Source organism: Protomyctophum bolini (assembly GCF_963924005.1).
Source record: "Protomyctophum bolini genome assembly, chromosome: 21".
NCBI lineage: Eukaryota > Metazoa > Chordata > Actinopteri > Myctophiformes > Myctophidae > Protomyctophum > Protomyctophum bolini.
In genome coordinates, this window is record NC_137882.1 from 23224343 (window position 1) to 23243677 (window position 19335).

General features: G+C 41.9%; 1 protein-coding gene across 1 annotated transcript in view; it reads right to left on the minus strand.

The window, feature by feature from the left end:
* mllt10 (MLLT10 histone lysine methyltransferase DOT1L cofactor) overlaps positions 1-12683 on the minus strand; it is a 65877-nt gene extending 53194 nt beyond the window's left edge. The window contains 3 exon segments of the mRNA XM_080794356.1: positions 1775-1829; positions 3596-3675; positions 12081-12683. Coding sequence (XP_080650482.1) covers positions 1775-1829; positions 3596-3675; positions 12081-12189 — 244 coding nt within the window. The 5' untranslated portion in view covers positions 12190-12683.
* Positions 12684-19335: the final 6652 nt, after the last annotated feature.

Below are 19335 nucleotides of genomic sequence, written 5' to 3' on the forward strand. Positions count from 1 at the left end.
CTCGGCTAAAAATGACTTATCTTTGCGACGGAAACAAATGACTTATCTTTGAGCCGACGGCGTGCATGGCGAGTCTACGGCACAATACCAACGTGTTAGTTTAACACCCAGAGTGTAAAAGAAGAACAGAGCTGTTAAACGTGGACAGTTCTTTCTCAGACACTCGGCGCTAAAGAAGCAACACTCAGGATTGTGCCGCCGTGTAGGGCGGATTCCAAGTCCAACCTTCCTCTTAACGGGCCCTACGGGTCCAACAAGGCCCCCCTCCTTATACAAATTAAGGAACTAGAATCGATTCCGTCACAATTGGAACCATTTCCGGAAGCGGTTTATAAGTATTCGTCCCAGCAACGCACTGAAGAGCCTCAAGAAATAATTGAGCCGCTACTTTAATAACCTTAAGGATTCTATAAAAGCCCTCGTCTGGCTCACTCAGGGAACATTAGTGTGAAAAAATTAAAAATAAACGGAATTTCAGGATGTACCGGAAAATACTTTCATTCCATTTCATTCAATTATTATTATAATATATATATATATATATATAATTATAAATGAAGTATTCATTCAATACATTCATTCGACGTGCTGCTGCCAACAAGGCAACAACAACCTGAGAGAGAGAGAGAATGCTTCCATTACTCTTTAGTCTCCTTATGAAAGGATAAAAGGTTTGTATGGGAATGGATGTTTTCAATCTGTACGTAGCTATGGGGGAAAGGGTTTTACCTGCAAGCCTTCTTGATTAGCCCATTAGCTTTCAAGTCCTCCATAAAGGGATGGCTGAATAGCAGCAGCAGAACTCTAAACATTAATTACTGTAGTCAAGTTGTAGCCGTTTTCCATTTACAGTATACCCATGTCGTATTCTTTCGCAATCTTGTATAGATCGGGAAATTGTATGGAATGTATTTATTATCGTCTGCATTTTCTGTCATGTCTCCACTACAAGCTTCACGTCATCCTGTGAACATATAATAGATCTAGCTATTTATTTTTCTTTTTTTTTGGTGGTGCGTATATAAATCAGACTTCACTGAGCCTGTCGTGTTTGCTCACTTTATTACTGTTCCACCTGAAATAACACATGCACTAGAGAAGAGGACAACAGCAGCATGGAGAACGAGAGAGGAGCGAGGGAGGGAGAGAGAGAGAGAGAGAGGGAGAGCGGGGTCACGGGGAGGCTAAAAGAGAGAGAGAGGAGAGAGAGAGAGAGAGAGAGAGAGAGAGAGAGAGAGAGAAAGTAGTAAAACGGAGTGCGTTAGTGTTGTGCTCAGGCTTCCCTGCAGGCCTGGACACAATCCCACAGCTGTGGCTCTCCCTGACTCACACTCACACACAGTCAGTCACACACACACACACACACACACACACACACACACACACACACACACACAGAGAATATTTACAGTCTCCAACAAGCTGACCTCCCCATGAACCCAGAGAGGAGACTCCTCACAGGCCGAGGGAGCGCACTATACCGGCCCGGATCCTCCCCCTCATAAACACACACACACTCATAAAACATAGATTGGCATGGATGGCACAGGGAGACAACACACACACACACACATACACACACACACACACATATATACACACACACACACACAATCAACAACAACATAACTCTCCCAGCATGTCTCACACGCCTTAAAACTTAGCCCTGCGTGACATACAATTAATGACCAAAATAGGCAAGAAAGGCAAATACAATGTGTGTGTGTGTGTGTGTGTGTGTGTGTGTGTGTGTGTGTGTGCGCGTGTGTCCCACCTCCATTATCCGTCCTCTTGAGAGCCCCGTCTTTGTGAGGACACAGCTCACACCTCTGTGGAGACAGAAACGACAACGTTAAGTGGAGGAGCGGGTCGGTGAGAACCGAAGCCAGCCGAGGCGTCGAGGACGACACCGTAGCGGGCCGGTGTGGTGTGCGTGTTTAATGTAAACGACGTGCAACAAACAGCCCCGTGAGGTGACTATAGGGCCACAGGGGAGAGGGGAGAAAACGACATGCAACAGCCACCGTGAGGTCACTGGGCCACAGGGGAGAGGGGAAACCCGGTGTTTAGAAGGGTGATTGTAAGAAAGGGCCTCCGCAACCTTGGCACAAGGCCATGATCTTCTTCAGTAAAACATCCTCGCTATCTGCCGCCTCAGGCTGAAGTCTCGGTCTCCTCCTCTTCTCTCTGTGTGTGTAGTGTGTGTGTGTGTGTGTGTGTGTGTGTGTGTGTGTGTGTGTGTGTGTGTGTGTGTGTGTGTGTGTGTGTGTGTGTGTGTGTGTGTGTGTGTGTGTATTGTCTATTATCTCTCTGTTCCTTCCTTCTAACCCTAACAGCCAAGGCAGTCTGCACTCCTACCAAGCCCTGACGTCCAGATTAGGGCATTCACTTCTAGTCATTTTTTACTAGTTGACTAGTTTACTAGTCGACTAGTAAAATATTTTTTATAAATATTTGTACATTTAAAAACTGTGTACATTGGTGACTATAACTATAATCTACCTGATCTTGACGCCTACAAAATCGGGGAAAAAAATAAAAAATATTAACTTTTTTTTAATTTTCTAGTCAATTTTCTAGTCAACTAGTACCAGCAAGGTGGACTAGTGGATTTACTAGTCGACTAGTTGCTTAATGCCCTAGTCCAGATAGGCTGCAGCTACTAATTATTTTCTTAGTGATTATTACGGCTGGGCAATTAACAGAATTTTTTTTCACTATACAGTATATGATGTATAATTGTTATTGAGGCATTGAGGTCTTTAAATAATCGTGAAATTTGAGATTTGACTAAGCCCAGCCCTAGTGATTATGCCATCAATAACTGCTTTGATTAATCGAATATCTTTTATATTGTTTTTTTTGTAGTTCGTAATTTCGTGCCGAGTCGAGCCCCGCTGCTTTGTTTGCAGTGGAAGTAAAAGACAGATTTTGCGAGAGAAATAATCAACCAGGTCTTTGAAATCTAACATTCAGCTATTTTCCCAAAAGATCTTGTATTTACAATTTACAATTTAGGCATTTAGCAGACGCTCTTAATCCAGAGCGACTTACATTAAGCAAGAACAAAAAAGCATGGGAATACATCACATAAAAAGCATTTATCATGAAACATGCGTAAGCTAAGAAAGTAACAGTGGAATATCTATATAATGAAACTATACATATAAACTATACATATGTGCTATGACTACATACAATGCAATTATAGTGCCGTCTACATAACATGCTATAAGTCTGTATCAAATGCTATCTAAGTCTACAGAAATGCTATCTAAGGGGGTAGGGTAAGTGCTATGGTCCATGATGGAGTCTGAAAAGGTGGGTTTTCAGACTATTTGAATAATTAACAAATAAAACATTTTAACACAAATCTGGTATGGGGGGGGGGGGCACATCATGTTTTCAAATGGGGTTCCGTTGGGTAAATACATATTGTTAATGTGGTTTAAAAAACATTAGGAAACAAGGCCAAATTAAAAAAAAACTATGAAATTAATTAACCCCCCCCCCCCCCCCCCAGCTTCCCTCTAGGCAAAGCTTTTTCCTGCCGGAAACACTGCCAACTATGAAGGGATGAAGTGTTTGGACTCACCACACGGGCTGCTCTCTCCTGAGATTCACATTTCCTGCAAAACCATGGTCCAGTGGGCACCTGTACAATGCCATAACAGGCTGGGGAGGAGAGGAGCGGAGAGTCAGCCAAAACAACAACAAAAACACCCTCAATATTATTCCAGAATGCATACAGTATTTCTCCTGCACACGGATTCCAGTATATCACATTTACTTGACATATCCACCTTTTGAGTTCAGCTTAACTTTTCAGTTTTTTTGTAAGCACTGACAGTTGACAATAGTATCAGACAGCCTTCATACAGAAACCTTGATTACTGCATAAATATTAGTTGCTGCAGTGATTGCGAACGCAGTGATTGCGAACGCAGTGATTGCGAACGCACTTACTTTGAGACCTAGCAGATCATGTCTGTCTGTCTCCATATTTGGACGTATAGCTGCTTTGGGGACTCCTTATATGGTTATGGCTAAGTTAAAAACTTAACTTAAAAATAACTTAACTTAAAAAAAGAATAACTTAAAAATAAATCTTAAAAAAACCCAAATATGTACGAGCTGCGTTCGCTTCCCACGTTTGCGCGTCTTACTGGTGTAAATAGGTTTTCAATGTAATGAGTCCCGGGATGCAGGGATGGTCTTTTAGAGATGAGTCCCAGGGACATTTGATGAGACCCACTTCAGCGACGTTAAGTCATATTTTGTCATTTTTACAAATTGTAGCATTTAAACAGAAGAATAAATAATTATTATAACTAAAGCTAGCAAAGAAAAAATAGAATAAAATAAATGCTCTACATATTTCATATTATTTTAGCTATATGCATTATTTTTTACTGTATGCCGAGTACAGTAGTGCATGCCATTTATGCAGAGGTCGTTGTGGTATGCAAAATGCACCTTATTTTAATCTCTGTGCTGTGAATGAATGTTCAAAATGTTGATTCTCCTGACCTCAACATGTGCAGATTGCAGGTTACCAGTTGACCTATTATACACAAATACACTTGAAATGTGTATCCTCACTCAGCCTCTTTGGGAAACATCTACATACACATTACACAACAAGTACGAATGGTCAAGGAAAAGTATCAATGCAGGATCAGTGGTTGGATCTTATGGTGGAGAATAGAAATGTAAATTATTATCAGTAGGTACTGTCAAAGTGTCCATGGGCCATGGGTTGTACTTTATTGTAACATTTTGTGTACATCAAGAATAAAACTTATTTTTGTTTGGCTTCCTTCAGAATTCGACCTGTCCTGACATCACAACACTTCATATTTGGGCATGCCTGACACAGAACTCCATATATAGGAATAAAGGGACACAGAGAGACAGATACAGAAATCTCTCCATATATGGGCATAAAAGAGACACAGACAGATGGGTGGAACGGGTACTCTGACACACACGGGTACAACGGGTAGGGGTGTTCGATAATATGGTGATAAATATCGTCGGGACGATACAATGTCTCCACGATACGGCTTTTTAGAGTTATCCTTTCTATCACGATAAATTCACTGCATCAGATGCAGTGAATGCACGTTCTATGATGTTTAATTTATACTTCTGCAGTACGACGGTTTCGTTCACCAAAAACAACAAATCTACAAACTAACAACGTGTCGCTACTGCACCGCAATGCAAGGCATATTTGCTTATAGATCGGTTGTGTTCTGAACGCACTCCCAAAGTCCCCGCCCCCTTTCTTCTGGGCAGAGAGGGAAGCAGAGAGGGAAGCTTCTGTTCAGAGCGTGTAGTGACTACACGCTCTGAACAGAATAATATGTAAAAGAAAGACGAAAGAAATGGACGGCCAACTCACATGAGGAGCGAGTGGAGGTCGAGGAAGGGCTATAGTTCCCCAGAAGAACTGTATACGTCAGTGTTATGGAACTAAAGAACTGTACGTCAGTGTTATGGAACTAAAGAACTGTACGTCAGTGTTATGGAACTATTTCAGATTCTAAAGAACTGTACGTCAGTGTTATGGAACTAAAGAACTGCACGTCAGTGTTATGGAACTATTTCAGATTCTAAAGAACTGTACGTCAGTGTTATGGAACTAAAGAACTGCACGTCAGTGTTATGGAACTATTTCAGATTCTAAAGAACTGTACGTCAGTGTTATGGAACTAAAGAACTGCACGTCAGTGTTATGGAACTATTTCAGATTCTAAAGAACTGTATGTCAGTGTTATGGAACTAAAGAACTGCACGTCAGTGTTATGGAACTATTTCAGATTCTAAAGAACTGTACGTCAGTGTTATGGAACTAAAGAACTGTACGTCAGTGTTATGGAACTAAAGAACTGCACGTCAGTGTTATGGAACTATTTCAGATTCTAAAGAACTGTACGTCAGTGTTATGGAACTAAAGAACTGCACGTCAGTGTTATGGAACTAAAGAACTGCACGTCAGTGTTATGGAACTAAAGAACTGTACGTCAGTGTTATGGAACTATTTCAGATTCTAAAGAACTGTACGTCAGTGTTATGGAACTAAAGAACTGTACGTCAGTGTTATGGAACTAAAGAACTGTACGTCAGTGTTATGGAACTAAAGAACTGCACGTCAGTGTTATGGAACTATTTCAGATTCTCGTTAAGGGACAAGGACCGGGCGAACATTATTTTCTAACTCCTCTAGTTTCGCCGACGGCCGCCTCATACTTGCAAAAACACACACTGTGTGTGTGTGTGTGTGTGTGTGTGTGTGTGTGTGTGTGTGTGTGTGTGCTGAACACCATCCGTCAGTGTTCTCCTCCCTTGCTCTATAACGTAGCCTACATTAATCTGCTCCGCCAAAATTCAAGAAACTTTCATGATGACAATTTAAAGTGAATCCTACTTTGAGCGACGTGCGTCCTTTGATGGTTAGCATACTCCTTGTAAACAGAGTTTGAAACGTCGCCACGTTCATAAACGTATCCAGCAAACAAACTCCTCAGCAAAAGGTTTATAGTATTCCATGGAAGCAGATGGGATCAACAGTTGCAAGCATAACATTTTAAATCCCTTTAGAAAGACTGGGTAAAAACCACAACCACACTTGTGGCTTCACTTCTCTAAGGAATGACATGAGGTATTCTTTTTGCCTTGAAGTACAGTAAATCAAGGCAGAGTGTTTGCCTTGAAAATCATGAAAGGCAGACGTTTTGCATGGCTCTGCTCACTCAAGGACCCCCCCCTGTATTTGACTGCGGACCCCGGTCTGAAAAATATTTTGTGTGTGAGCTTGTAGATCGGTTATTTTCGAATAGCCAATGTGTATGATTTAAGTGGTGTAACACAGTGAACAAAGCTAGTGGATGTTGTGATCAGCTGACCGGAAATGACGGATCGCCAGATTCGCTCTATTCGCTCAAAATCGGCATAATGGTGAAGTTACCGCCACCATCAGCACTCAGTGTCTAATACTATAGGATTAGAATGAGATAGTGTGTATGTCACGGATTTTTCTATTGGCATTAAAATTATGTTAAACATATGAATAGTGAAGAGATGGTATGGTTACTATGGTAACTTGAAAATAACCATAAAAATGACACCTGTGTGAAGTGAGGGGCGCTCTGATTGCTATGATTAGGTGATGTAATCATGATGTGAAACAAACGGTGTCAAAACAAACATTAAACCCATATATAGGAGGGCCTAGCGCCCCTTAAAAACACGATATTGTGATATTGTTTATCGTGATACGGCTTGAAAAAATATTGTGATAATACTTTTGTCCATATCGCCCAACCCTAACAACTGGTATTGCAAGCTATCACAAACCACTATAAAGGACCATTTGCCATTGACCCACACAGATCTGGGTCAATGGCGGTAGACCGCTGAATTAAGATTTGACGCAGATCTGCGTCAATAGGGCATGTGTTAAATGTACTGTAGTTTATGATTCTGCATTCATACAGTGGTGACCAACCAACAGGATCAGTGTTGCTAGGTTTTGCGAGAGAGAGAGAAACGAGAAACCAGGTCTATGAAAACAAGACCAAAAGAAGCAACTAATACTTAAGGTCATTACACACTGGCGAATTGGCGACGCGAATAATTCGCATTTTTTTAAAACCAATTGAAGTCAATGGAAGCTTCCACATCAGTGGCGAATGTGCGAATGTGCGAAAATGCGACAGTTTTCGCTCTTTATTTGTTCGCTCTGGTGTCGAATTTTGCAGACATTCGCAGGCGAAATTCAACGGCTCTGACCAATCAGAATGCAGCCCAAACTTGTTGCTGTGTATAAACAGCGGCGTACCGTAGGCTACAGTAGCTGTCAACAGAGCAGCCGCCGGTCCGGTTACGCAGGTCGGGATAGCACAGCAGCACACTGTTGCACACCTCCCCTCCTACAACTCTGTTGGGTGTGTGTGCGCTCGCGTGTGCATGCGCATTGCGCGAGCGTGCGTGCGTGCCGTGGACATGGCACATGGGTGTGCAACAGAGCAGCCGTCGGTCCGGCTACGCAGGTCGGGATAGCGCAGCGTGGACATGGCACATGGGTGTGCTAACAGTAGGGGAGAGCCACCACGGATGTAACATTTTGCACGTTTCATTTTTTTACTCGGAGATCCGTTTATCTACATATGTAATATTTTCAGGCAACGGACCTACACTTGTCTGCTTCCATAAACCACTTTTTATTTTTCAATTGATCAACAGGTCGGGAGTTATTAAACCGAAAGTGGACGCTGTTCCAGTGTTACATTTGTTGCGCCTGTCGGACTAATTGTAACAGCATGGAGTATAAATGTAACAACGCTAAAAAAACACCATTAAACATATCGTTTTCAGCTTAAAGCAATTATATTTCATTGAAGCAACTCCTTAGCATTGTTTTCATACCATGGATGTGATAAGAAAATGTATCAAACATATTGGGAAATATTAAATAGTATCGGGTGTACCAGTTTGGGCTTTTTTTTCAGTTCAATGGGGAAATACATTGATTAAACAAACGTTTGATTGATTGAGTTGTACAATGTTATACAACCCTAAACTAATTTTAGAATACACTACACAATACAATACAATTTTAGAACATATAATATTGGCCAATATGTCAAATATGTAAATATTACTTATAATGGCATTGAATGGAAGCGGACCATTTGTAACACATGTTACAATTGACCCTCCCTCCGAAGTTTTCTTTGCCGTTGCTTACAGACCAGAATGAACGTGAATTCCGTCTAAACACGATGCAAACTAATGAAGAACATAAGCATGAAGACATCCATGTGGATTTTTATTCACCAACACCAAAGAAAAATATATAAAAAAGTTAAAATGACCAGTGAACAGGCTCATCAAAAAGCTAAGATCTGCACTAGGCTATTTCTACTGTGCAGACCCGTTTTTGACCCGAAAATAAAGACTTTATAACCGGAATATATGCCCACATGCCGGTACCAATTGTATACCTATGTGGGCCGGTACGAATTAATTGGACCCCTCCATCTGTGAAGTACTGGATACGGGGTTATTAAAGAAAGGATACCAAAGCGGGAGGGGGAGGAGAGGAGAGGAGGAGGGAGGGGAGAGGAGCTATAATCGCACAATACGCGTCGCATAGATGTGTACGGTGTATAGCCAAACGCGAATAAATTCGCCGGGCAAATATTTCGCATTTTCAGATCGCTTATTCGCATCGCGTCGCCAATTCGCCAGTGTGTAATGACCTTTACAGGCTAACGAAAGGACTACATGAGCCCTTTAGAGTAGACCTAAATACATTTGATATTTGAAAATAGCCAATCTACTGTGGCAGTAGGGCTATGTATGCAATAGATTACAAGGTCCAGCATGCTTTGCATGTATCAGGCTTCCGGTGACTAGTAAACAAGTGTTGTACAAGCTACTAGCTGTGTCCCGTGTCCCGTCATTTAACATCTACAAGCTCAGATCTGGTATGAGAGTCCCAGGCATACAATATTTTTAGACTTTACAGAAAATCAAGCCCAAAGTCGCTTACTGGTACATGGACATGGCAACACTGACCATGGACAGGATTAGGATACAAGTCATTGTCAATGGAAGCCAGTGACATACAGCTACAAAACTGATGCCTGACACCGCAGTATGACAGGTGTGACGCTCTACAATTTTTCAACATTTTTCAACATTCAACATTTTTCAGCATCCAATGAATGCGGTGAAGCATGATCCATCAATCATGTTTGTTTCACCAGCGTGTTTACACTCTTCTCTCGCCTCACAGTTCCTCCTCAATTACGTACGATGAACAAAAAAAATCATTCTCGCCGTTAACCAGTTCGCTGGGCTATTTAACCCTGCCATTTTTATTGACACAGCGTGGCTTGAGCAACACTTCAATCATTCCACATTAAACCGTGCGAGTGACAGTCATTGGCGGACATCAATACACATGCAACAAAACGTCTATCACAATCACTATGAATTAATGTTTTGTCTGTTCACGGGTTAAATTGAGCCTGTGAGCACCATGTCCTGGAAGTACAAAGTTGTACGATGAATGCATGGCTTTTAAGTTTTAACTTAAAGTACTGGCAGCTGATGGAAGGTGTTGCACTCCCACCTCAACAATCCAACTCCCAGGTGTGTAGCACATTGAAAAGGAGATAGACACCCTTGTTCTCTGGCCAATACAGACAATAAGCCTCTCTGACCTACTTACTTACTTGGGTTGGGGGAGAAGAAATATTTCTTCTAAGTCACAGCCACCTGGCTGTGACTAGGACTAGGAGTTAGTATAGCCTAAAAATGTGCAAACCAGTAATTTGGGTAGTCTTGCACTTCAGGAGAGACTACTATTTTCTCCCCCTTGACTGAAACACTTGTCCTTTACAGAAATTGTAGCTTCTTGAAATATGGATATAATCATAATGGTGATCTGATGACATTTGTCCTTTATAGAAATTGTAACTTCTTGAAATATGGATATAATCATAATGGAGTCCCTCTGATCACCGTCTTGGTAAACTGTCTTACTGTAAATAGCTTGCCTCAACAAGTTTTTAGATTATCTCTGTCCTGATCAGGCGGCCATAATCCACTACAGCAGCAGCCATTAATCCAGACATTTGTTTTGAAAATGAAAATGCTTTAGCTTGTTGGTTTAAGTCAAATAATTTATAAACTGGACATGGAAACAAATCACTTCTGAAATGTACATTTTAATTACCGTAAGTAATCGTTTTTCTATGGAGACGTGTAAATCTACTGTACATGAATTGGATTTTGTACGTGATGAAGAGTACGGCAGTCCAACATAGTATACCCTGGTACAAATTACAATACTTTGGTTGAGACGTAGGTTGGGAAGTATTTTGTTTGACCGTTTTGCACAAGAGACTGCAGAACTTAGTATAGTTCATATTAGTTTTGATATTTGATTAAAGAAAATTACTTTTACTCTTATTCTTATTTCTTTAAAATGTTAAGATCAAATGTGTAGAAAAACTATAGCTCAAAAATAATTGATTGTGTGATTTTGGGCCTGGTGTAAACTTGTGATGTGACAAAACTTTATTATGAAGTTGAAATAACGTACCGGCCTCACACTGGAACTAATCACATCGCTCTTTTCTTTTAGATTTAATTGACTTCGTCCACTCCAGTCCTTTTAAATCTACAGTCTGATAATTTGGCGTGATAGCAACGTGCATCTATATTTGTTTACAGTAACAGTAACATGAATGCATTAGCACAGCAGTTAGCCTACTGTGTACGGTTCTGCACATGCTGACCTGCTGTCACCAGAGTTGGTTGTCAAAATACACTTGCACTTGGCCTATGTCCTAGTTGGCCTATGCCCAGCAGCTATTCAGTTCGTAAACATTGCAGGTTATCAGAGTGGCATGCTTGTAGTGGGGGAACATTCTATGTACCAGGGGAGGCCTGCTGGCACAGAGACACATCGTCCACATGCAAATAAGCAAAAAAACAAAACAATTGTTTGCTTGGCAAATGCCAATTTGCAATCCAAAATTGTAAACATAACAGCGCTCAACGGGATTTCAACATTGGTCCCAGATTGTCCCCCCTACCCCTTGACTGTGTGTACAGTACAGTACAGTATGCTGTAAAATCATCATTGTTATTTATGTTATCCACGTGTAACTCTGGACGGTTCTATTTTTTTGATCCATTCGTATATACTCTCAGAGTTAAGAGGACTGCATGGATTTCAGCCTTCACACAGTAAAATCCCCACTCACTGTTCATTCTATCTAGCCATGTGCTACTCTTGACAGTATACAAATGGAACCAAATGGACATGAATGGCCCGTTTGAGTCCATTTTGTATGCTCGCATGATTTCACAACACACACACACACACACACACAGTAGTATACATTCAGGCAGGGATGGCCCTCCTCCTCGTGCAGGGAATGAATCCAGAACAGGACGACCCCTGACGGACTGACCGTAACCTTGGACCACGCACGGAGCCACGGACCACCACCACCAACAACAACCCCCCACCCCCAGCCCCCAGTCTCTCTTACCTTGGTGCACGGCGACGTTGCAGCCGTGTCCGTCGCAGTAGACCAGCGGGTTCTCTGCCCAGCCTCTCTCGTCCGAGCACACGCAGCAGCCTCCGATCATCTCCTTCATGTTTCACTACCACAACACCCCGGGCAGCAAACGTTTGTCTGTCTGTCTGTCGCGGCTCGTCGTCGTCGTCAGACACCGACCGACGCCGCGCACGGCCACCCACCCAAACACACACCCACCCGCGACACACACACGCACAAAAACAAGCTACTGCTACTATTTTCTATCTGTCTGTTGTTGTTCCACGGCGGAGGAGGAGACACCAGCAAGCGGCGGCCGACATGCGAGGATTCCGGCCTGGACGAAAACCAAACCTTCCCCCCGGCAGGCAGGCAGGCGGCCACGGCACGGTCCCGGTTCCTCCGCGGATAATACAATAAATAAATACCGTTCAGCTTTCAGGTTCCGCTCGGCCCGGACGGCATGGTTCCTTTGTTTGTCTTTAAGTTGTGCCTACATTGCTCTTTATTGTTTTCCTCCCACCCGATAGGGTCTTTATTTTTTTATTTGTATTTTTTCAAAACATCCACTACTACTACTTCTCCATCGCGGCGGGGCTGAGCGAGGAGAAGGGGAGCTTGTGTGGCGACGTCGAGGGGAAGTGCGTCACCGCGCAAGGAAGGAAGGCGAGCGTGCGCGCGTGCGTGCAAAGTGTGTGCACGTGCCTCTGACAGCGGATGAAAGGAGGGGTGTGATTGGTCCGTCCCCCCCACACACACACCCCAGAGAGAATTTTAGTGCCATTTTAGTTCACTTCCCACATGGCTGAGTCAGTGGGAGTAGAGGAGATTTCTTTGAAACTTTGTAGCACCAGACCACGATACTGACAGGGTTTCAAATTGAATTGAAATATTCATTTCAAGCACAAACTCAATACAAAGACTGTTAACTGTGAGTGGACGACCCAATTAAGCATTACACTTGTTTACAAGAGGGTCCACCTTGTTCAATTCATCAAAACTTTTAGAGACGTACAAATAGACACTTCTATAGTCAAAGAACAGAACAGGAATTCATCATAAAGGAGGTAAAAAGGGAAAAGAAACATACAGTGAGGGGGGAAAGCGGTGGGGAGGATTCAGATTTTTACGGAGGCCAGTTTCGAATTGCAGCCGTCCGTAGGTGCCCTTTTAGAGCGGTTTTGAAGGAGTCAAGGGATTCGCATGTCTTAATGACTGTTGATAGGGCGTTCCACATTTTGGTGGCATTACATTTGGTGGCTTTACAGTCGCATATAGACTAAATGACGGAGCGGTTGCGCAGTCTGATGAATATGATTGTTATCATTGTTACAGTATATTGTTGTTACTGTTGACTTGACTGTTACATTGGTGAAATAAGTTTAAACGTTTTAGCTGTTGCTGTTCGTTGTTAACTTGTTACAGTTGATTAGTGTATCATGTCTGTTAGTGGTGGTTATTACTGTGATTTTTACAACAACACATTGTTTGCAGTGGATTATTACATGTGTTAGGGTTGTTTGGGGGATTATTACATTTGTTAGGGTTGGTTGGTTGGTGGTTGGTTACTTCCAGTGGATTGTTACATTGTTACTTCCAGTTGATTGATACAGAAAGTGCATTGTTACCTGTCACTGTGTGGATGTGGTGGACCACATGAGGCACATTTATGTACTTTACTGGAGTATTTTGTTTTACTTCTGACTTTTACTCCTCCTGCATTTACACTAGGGGTTCAAGGGGAGCGTACCTATGTTCCCCAGGTTCTATGTTCCCCACTTCCTGCATGTATGGGGATTAACCTACTAATTTAGACGGAAGTTAATTAAAGTGGGTCAGCTGAAATCAATAAAAGGAGACTTTTACAGGGGGTAAAAAACGTTTCTGCTTACCTAAACATTAAGGGAACACTCCGGGCTACCAGTGACATCATTGTCAGCCCCCCCCCCCCCCCCCTCCATGGTTGAGTGGGGAACATAGAACCTTTTTTGAGTGGGGAACATAGAACCTCTTTTTGGTTGAGCAGGGAACATAATAGAACCTTTTTTAGGGGGGCCGGGTGAGTGGGGAACATAGAACCTGGGGAACTTAGGGATGACCCCATGTCTATGCAGAGGTTTGCTAGGCATTTCTATAGGCCTTCTTGTGTAGCATAGTGGACCTGTTGTTTTCACATGACTGGCAAGGTCCGGGAAATGCATTGTGCAAACAGCAATGCGTTGATAATATTAAAAAGAAAATGTGTGTGTGTGTGTGTGTGTGTGTGTGTGTGTGTGTGTGTGTGTGTGTGTGTGTGTGTGTGTGTGTGTGTGTGTGTGTGTATACAGCAAAACATGCTTTATGGATTTGTCACTTTGGGATACATTATTAGATGGATACATCATTTTTGGACACAAGCCTTTGAAGTTTTTTCCCAGTGCATGTTGTTTAACTCAAAGCTTTTTTATAATTTAGTCCACTGGAACATACAGTGGCGCATAGAGCAGGGTATAAAATAAATATAGGTATTTCAAGAATCATTACTCAAACCAAAACACAAGATAACAATAGATTCAAGATTCAATAATTTATTGCCATGTCAACAAGTTGATAGGAATTTGTCTTGGTTCATACTCAACATATACAGACAATACAAAAACAAGGAGGACAATACAATACAAAAACCAGCAGGGATTTTAAAGTGCAATAACAACACATTTCTGTGGCAATTATTTTCTGTCCAGCTATACACAGCCTGCATCCTGAAATAGGCTTAAGCTGTATTCACGTGACAAATTAATGCAAACTAAATGTTCAGTGAATATAGGAGCACATGCAGCTCTACTCTCTACTATTACAGGATCATGTGTTTATTCTTTGAATGCAGTGTTAATATTTTTTCAGCAGATTTTTGATTTTGTCTTTTGAACGACATAAATTTAATCTTAGTCCTATTTATTATTCTGAAATTGTTTACTATATTAGTCAACAAAAATTAACACAGTTTTAATGAAGAAAGAAAAAAAATCAGGGTCAGTCCTTCATGCTGTAACACAAGCCTGCGGATGTTTACTGTAGTTTTCATTTGACAGCATCCCATTACTGTTGCTAAGGATGGTCGTCCTGACCTAAACACACACACACAGACACACACGCGCGCACACACACACACACACACACACACACACACAGTGACACACACACACACACACACACACACACACACACACACACACACACACAGGCTATTTCAAGCACTCAGCCAGCCGCATGCATGCTTGTTCCAGTGACTCCTTGGAGCGAGCTGGCCGCTCTTGGTTTCCAGAGAAACGTAATGACTTGCCAATAATGTTAGGGAGAAGCAACACGAGGCATCCTCCGTGTAATATGGTGAGCGAGAGGTCCCCGGGAGTGCCTGGCCTTTGTTTGCCTTAATTTCAAATTGCTCAAATGCTCCAGTCGACTCTGGGCACTGCACTAAAAGGTGGGGGGGGTGCATTGTGTGTGGCAGGGGAAACCTATTAGAGCTACGGAGAACAAAGACAGGCAAAGGATGGGGCAGCTGTTGCGTAGTGGGGTTAGGGGGGGGGGGGGGGGGGGGGCATACAGCCACCGAAACACTGGAAATGTTTTTTTTAAATCACCCCCCTTCTGCAACTTGTGCGCTTGATTACATCAAAGTGTGACCGGTGTACAGGCCTCTGTCTCTGAGGTGGCAGAAATTCTTCCAGAGAGAGAGAAAAGTATAAAATAGGGGAAAACTATATATAGGCCTACTTCACTAGGACATGTGGTCAAATCATCGACAGCTTGTGGATGTGTTGATGTGTGGGGCTGATACTGTTTCAGGATTACCAAGATTTTAGTCTGCATTCCGTTTCGTCCTTTGATATTATCTCGAGTAGGCCTAATGTATAGCAAAGTTATGCCTACACTAACAGGTTTGAGATAGAGAGAGAGTGAGTGAGTAGTGAGTGAGTGAGTGAGTGAGTGAGTGAGTGAGTGAGTGAGTGAGTGAGTGAGTGAGTGTGTGTGTGTGTGTGTGTGTGTGTGTGTGTGTGTGTGTGTGTGTGTGTGTGTGTGTGTGTGTGTGTACAGTGTGTGTGTATATATATATATACATACCTACATATTCTTTGAGTTTTTGGATTATAATAAATAACTGTTAATTTTAATAACCTTAAAATTACCTATCTCTTATAGCTAATTCACTGATGTCTAGTTATCAATCAAAATATAAAGTATAGAGAAAGAGACAGGGAGACCGAGATAAATACGTTTTACGGAATTGATGATTTAAAATCCTAGCCTACTTGTTGTAATATGCATGAAGCTTGACCTACATCCCAGTATAGTGTGCTAACTATAGTCACATAAGCCCGGTCTAATACACAAATAGCTGATCTGCAAGCTCACAGGCTCAGTATACTACAGCTTGCTATTTTCAAAACCAGGTTGAAAGGGGTGAACTCAGTGAACTCGTGTATAGACAGACTGACAGACAGAATGATTGCAATATATACATACAATATTGTTAGTTGTATCAAAATAATGATAATAATTTAAAAACACAAACAAGTGTTGATAACAGTATAATGCGCGCCATGTGATATCCCATAAAAAAAACTGCACATGTGAACTACATTTTCTATGAGGTTGCTCATCGAAAAAACGGGGTTGAAATTTAGGATGTGCTATACCTTTTGGGGATTTATTAAATTCCTGTTTTTGACGTGAACTGTCATTGTGTGAAGCCGTTGTAAATATGATGAATGAGTACGATAGCTTCTTCCTTTGAATGTCTTTGTTTCATTGACTGAAAACATTACAGTTCACATCTTCACATCGTCTCCTATAGTTCTGCTATAGCCCATGCAATCTTACAAGTACTTTTGATATGGCCTGACAGGTGGTGTACTGTTTCAATTAAACTTTTTCCCACAGCCTATGTATATATGTACAAATAAAGTTAATGAGAAACAGGCCGATAGTCCTTGATGCAAATGCTGCTCAGCGTTCTAAAATCATTCAGCATTCAGCATGTGCCAGACATATTGGTCTTCAAAACAAAAACTTAAGAGAATTGACAGAAGCAGTAATACGTATGTAATTACGTAAAGATAATAATAACAAAGTGGTTAGAACGGCAGGTGATGATGAAACCTAAGCAGCAGTGTCAAAATGTGCGAGAAGAAGGCATATTATGTTACAGTAACAGCTAGTGTCAAAAGCAGAAGGCACATATATCAAAAAATCACTTGTCATTTCACTTGTCTAAATTGTCTATATGTACATACAAAAATGTAAAGCCTATGCATATAACAGTTTGATCACAGAGGTTATATGAATGTAAGGAGACAGGCGTGATGTGGTTACATTGTAGTTAAGGTGTTCTTGTAAAAAGGTACGCATTTGACAGTTCTTTGGTTCCACCCTCACCCGGAAGATAACAGCATGAACTCATCCCAGAGCTGCAGCAGGGAGCCGGGAGGTCAAAGGGTTATAGGTTTATGGGTTTGGACTGTTTTTGACTGTGTATCCTATGAATCTATAGGGGCAACAATGGCCTTGGAAAAGGGGAAGGGAACATGAAAGCATCACCTCCATCTTCACCTAAAAAAAAGTAATTCAAATTCACCACGTAGCCTAGATTTGGCCAACCAACCAGTCACAGCAGCACCGGCCGGCCTTCAGGCGATGGGATTGGCTGGGAGTCCCGGGGCCAGGACATAGAGATATAGAGAAGTATTAACGGACATTTCCATTCATAGTTTAGCTGTGCTTGAGGAAGAGGAACAGGAAGTAATCAATCCACAGGGGCCCCCGTGACTGTTTGTTCACAGAACATTGAATGCATTATTTAGCCCTATAGAACACTAAACATATTTCTTGTCATACCATCACTAAACATATATTACCAAATTAAAATATTTCTCATAAAAGTATATTGAAGTACAGGAATACATGGCAACTTGAAGTACCTTTCTTTAGTATTTCATCGTGAATTCACAAAATATATGATGGGGGCCCCCGCCCCATCATCATCATCTATTTTTCACAAATCTGGGTCCTTTTTATTGTCTCTTTGAGGGGTTTTCTACTAGCTGCTTATCAGAAACCTCATATTGCCATATTTAAACTTTTTCTTTCTGTTAAATGAATGTCCGACTTCATCATACAAGAGTTTCGCCAACACAAATATAGTGGAAACGCATCGCATTGTGCGTGCGTGTGTGTGTGTGTGTGTGTGTGTGTGTGTGTGTGTGTGTGTGTGTGCAACTGTGCATATAAAATTTCTGTCTGGAAACCTGTCTGGGTAGAATTATGTATCCATATCCGTTTTTTAAGGTAAATGTCATAAGCCTATAAGATTTAGACCCTTGTTTATCGATTCTGACATCATCACTCTACGAGAGTCATAAGCGACCTTGCCCCATGGCTTGTGATGGTCTGAAAGCTCAGGCCTCAAAGTAACTCTTAACTTCTACAAATGCAAAATCTTAGGTGCTGCTTACCCTGCTGCCCCACTTGTCCGGTTTGTCTGTGGAAAGCATTTATAACCCGTAGATCCGTAGTTTTCAATAAATAAAATGTTTTGATCCACTCTGTCTCGGAATCTGGCATCCATCTTGGATCTCTCCTCGTCTCCCCGAATGAGTGCAACTGACTGTGCAACCCTGGCCGCTAGGGGCATTTACAGGGAGGAGAGATCCAAGATGGATGCCAGATTCCGAGACAGAGGATTAAAACATTTTTTTATTGAAAACTGCCGACCTACGGGTTGAAATTGCTTTCCGCAGACAAACCGGTAAGTAGGGTATAGGCAGCACCTTAGATTTTGAATTTGTACAAGTTAAGAGTTACTTTGAGGCACAAGCCACAAGCCATGCACATGGCAATGTCGCTTAGACTCTCGTAGAGTGATGAATCGAGAGATATATATATATATATATATACACACACACATAGTTATAGCAGTGACTGACTGAGACATCGAGCGTGCGTCTGCAACTGGCTGTGGCCCCCATCAAGTGACCTTTTGACCAATGCGGCCCTCACCCCAAGTTGAGTTCGACAGGCCTGCTCTAGAGTGATGATGTCAGAATCATATTATACAGGAGTCTAAATCTTAGGCTATAGTCATAACTTACCATTTCCGTTGGAAGCGGAAAACCACAGCCTCTTTTTATTGTTAGAACACACACACACACACACACACATAAGCGCGCACACACGCACGCACGCGCACACACACACACACACACAC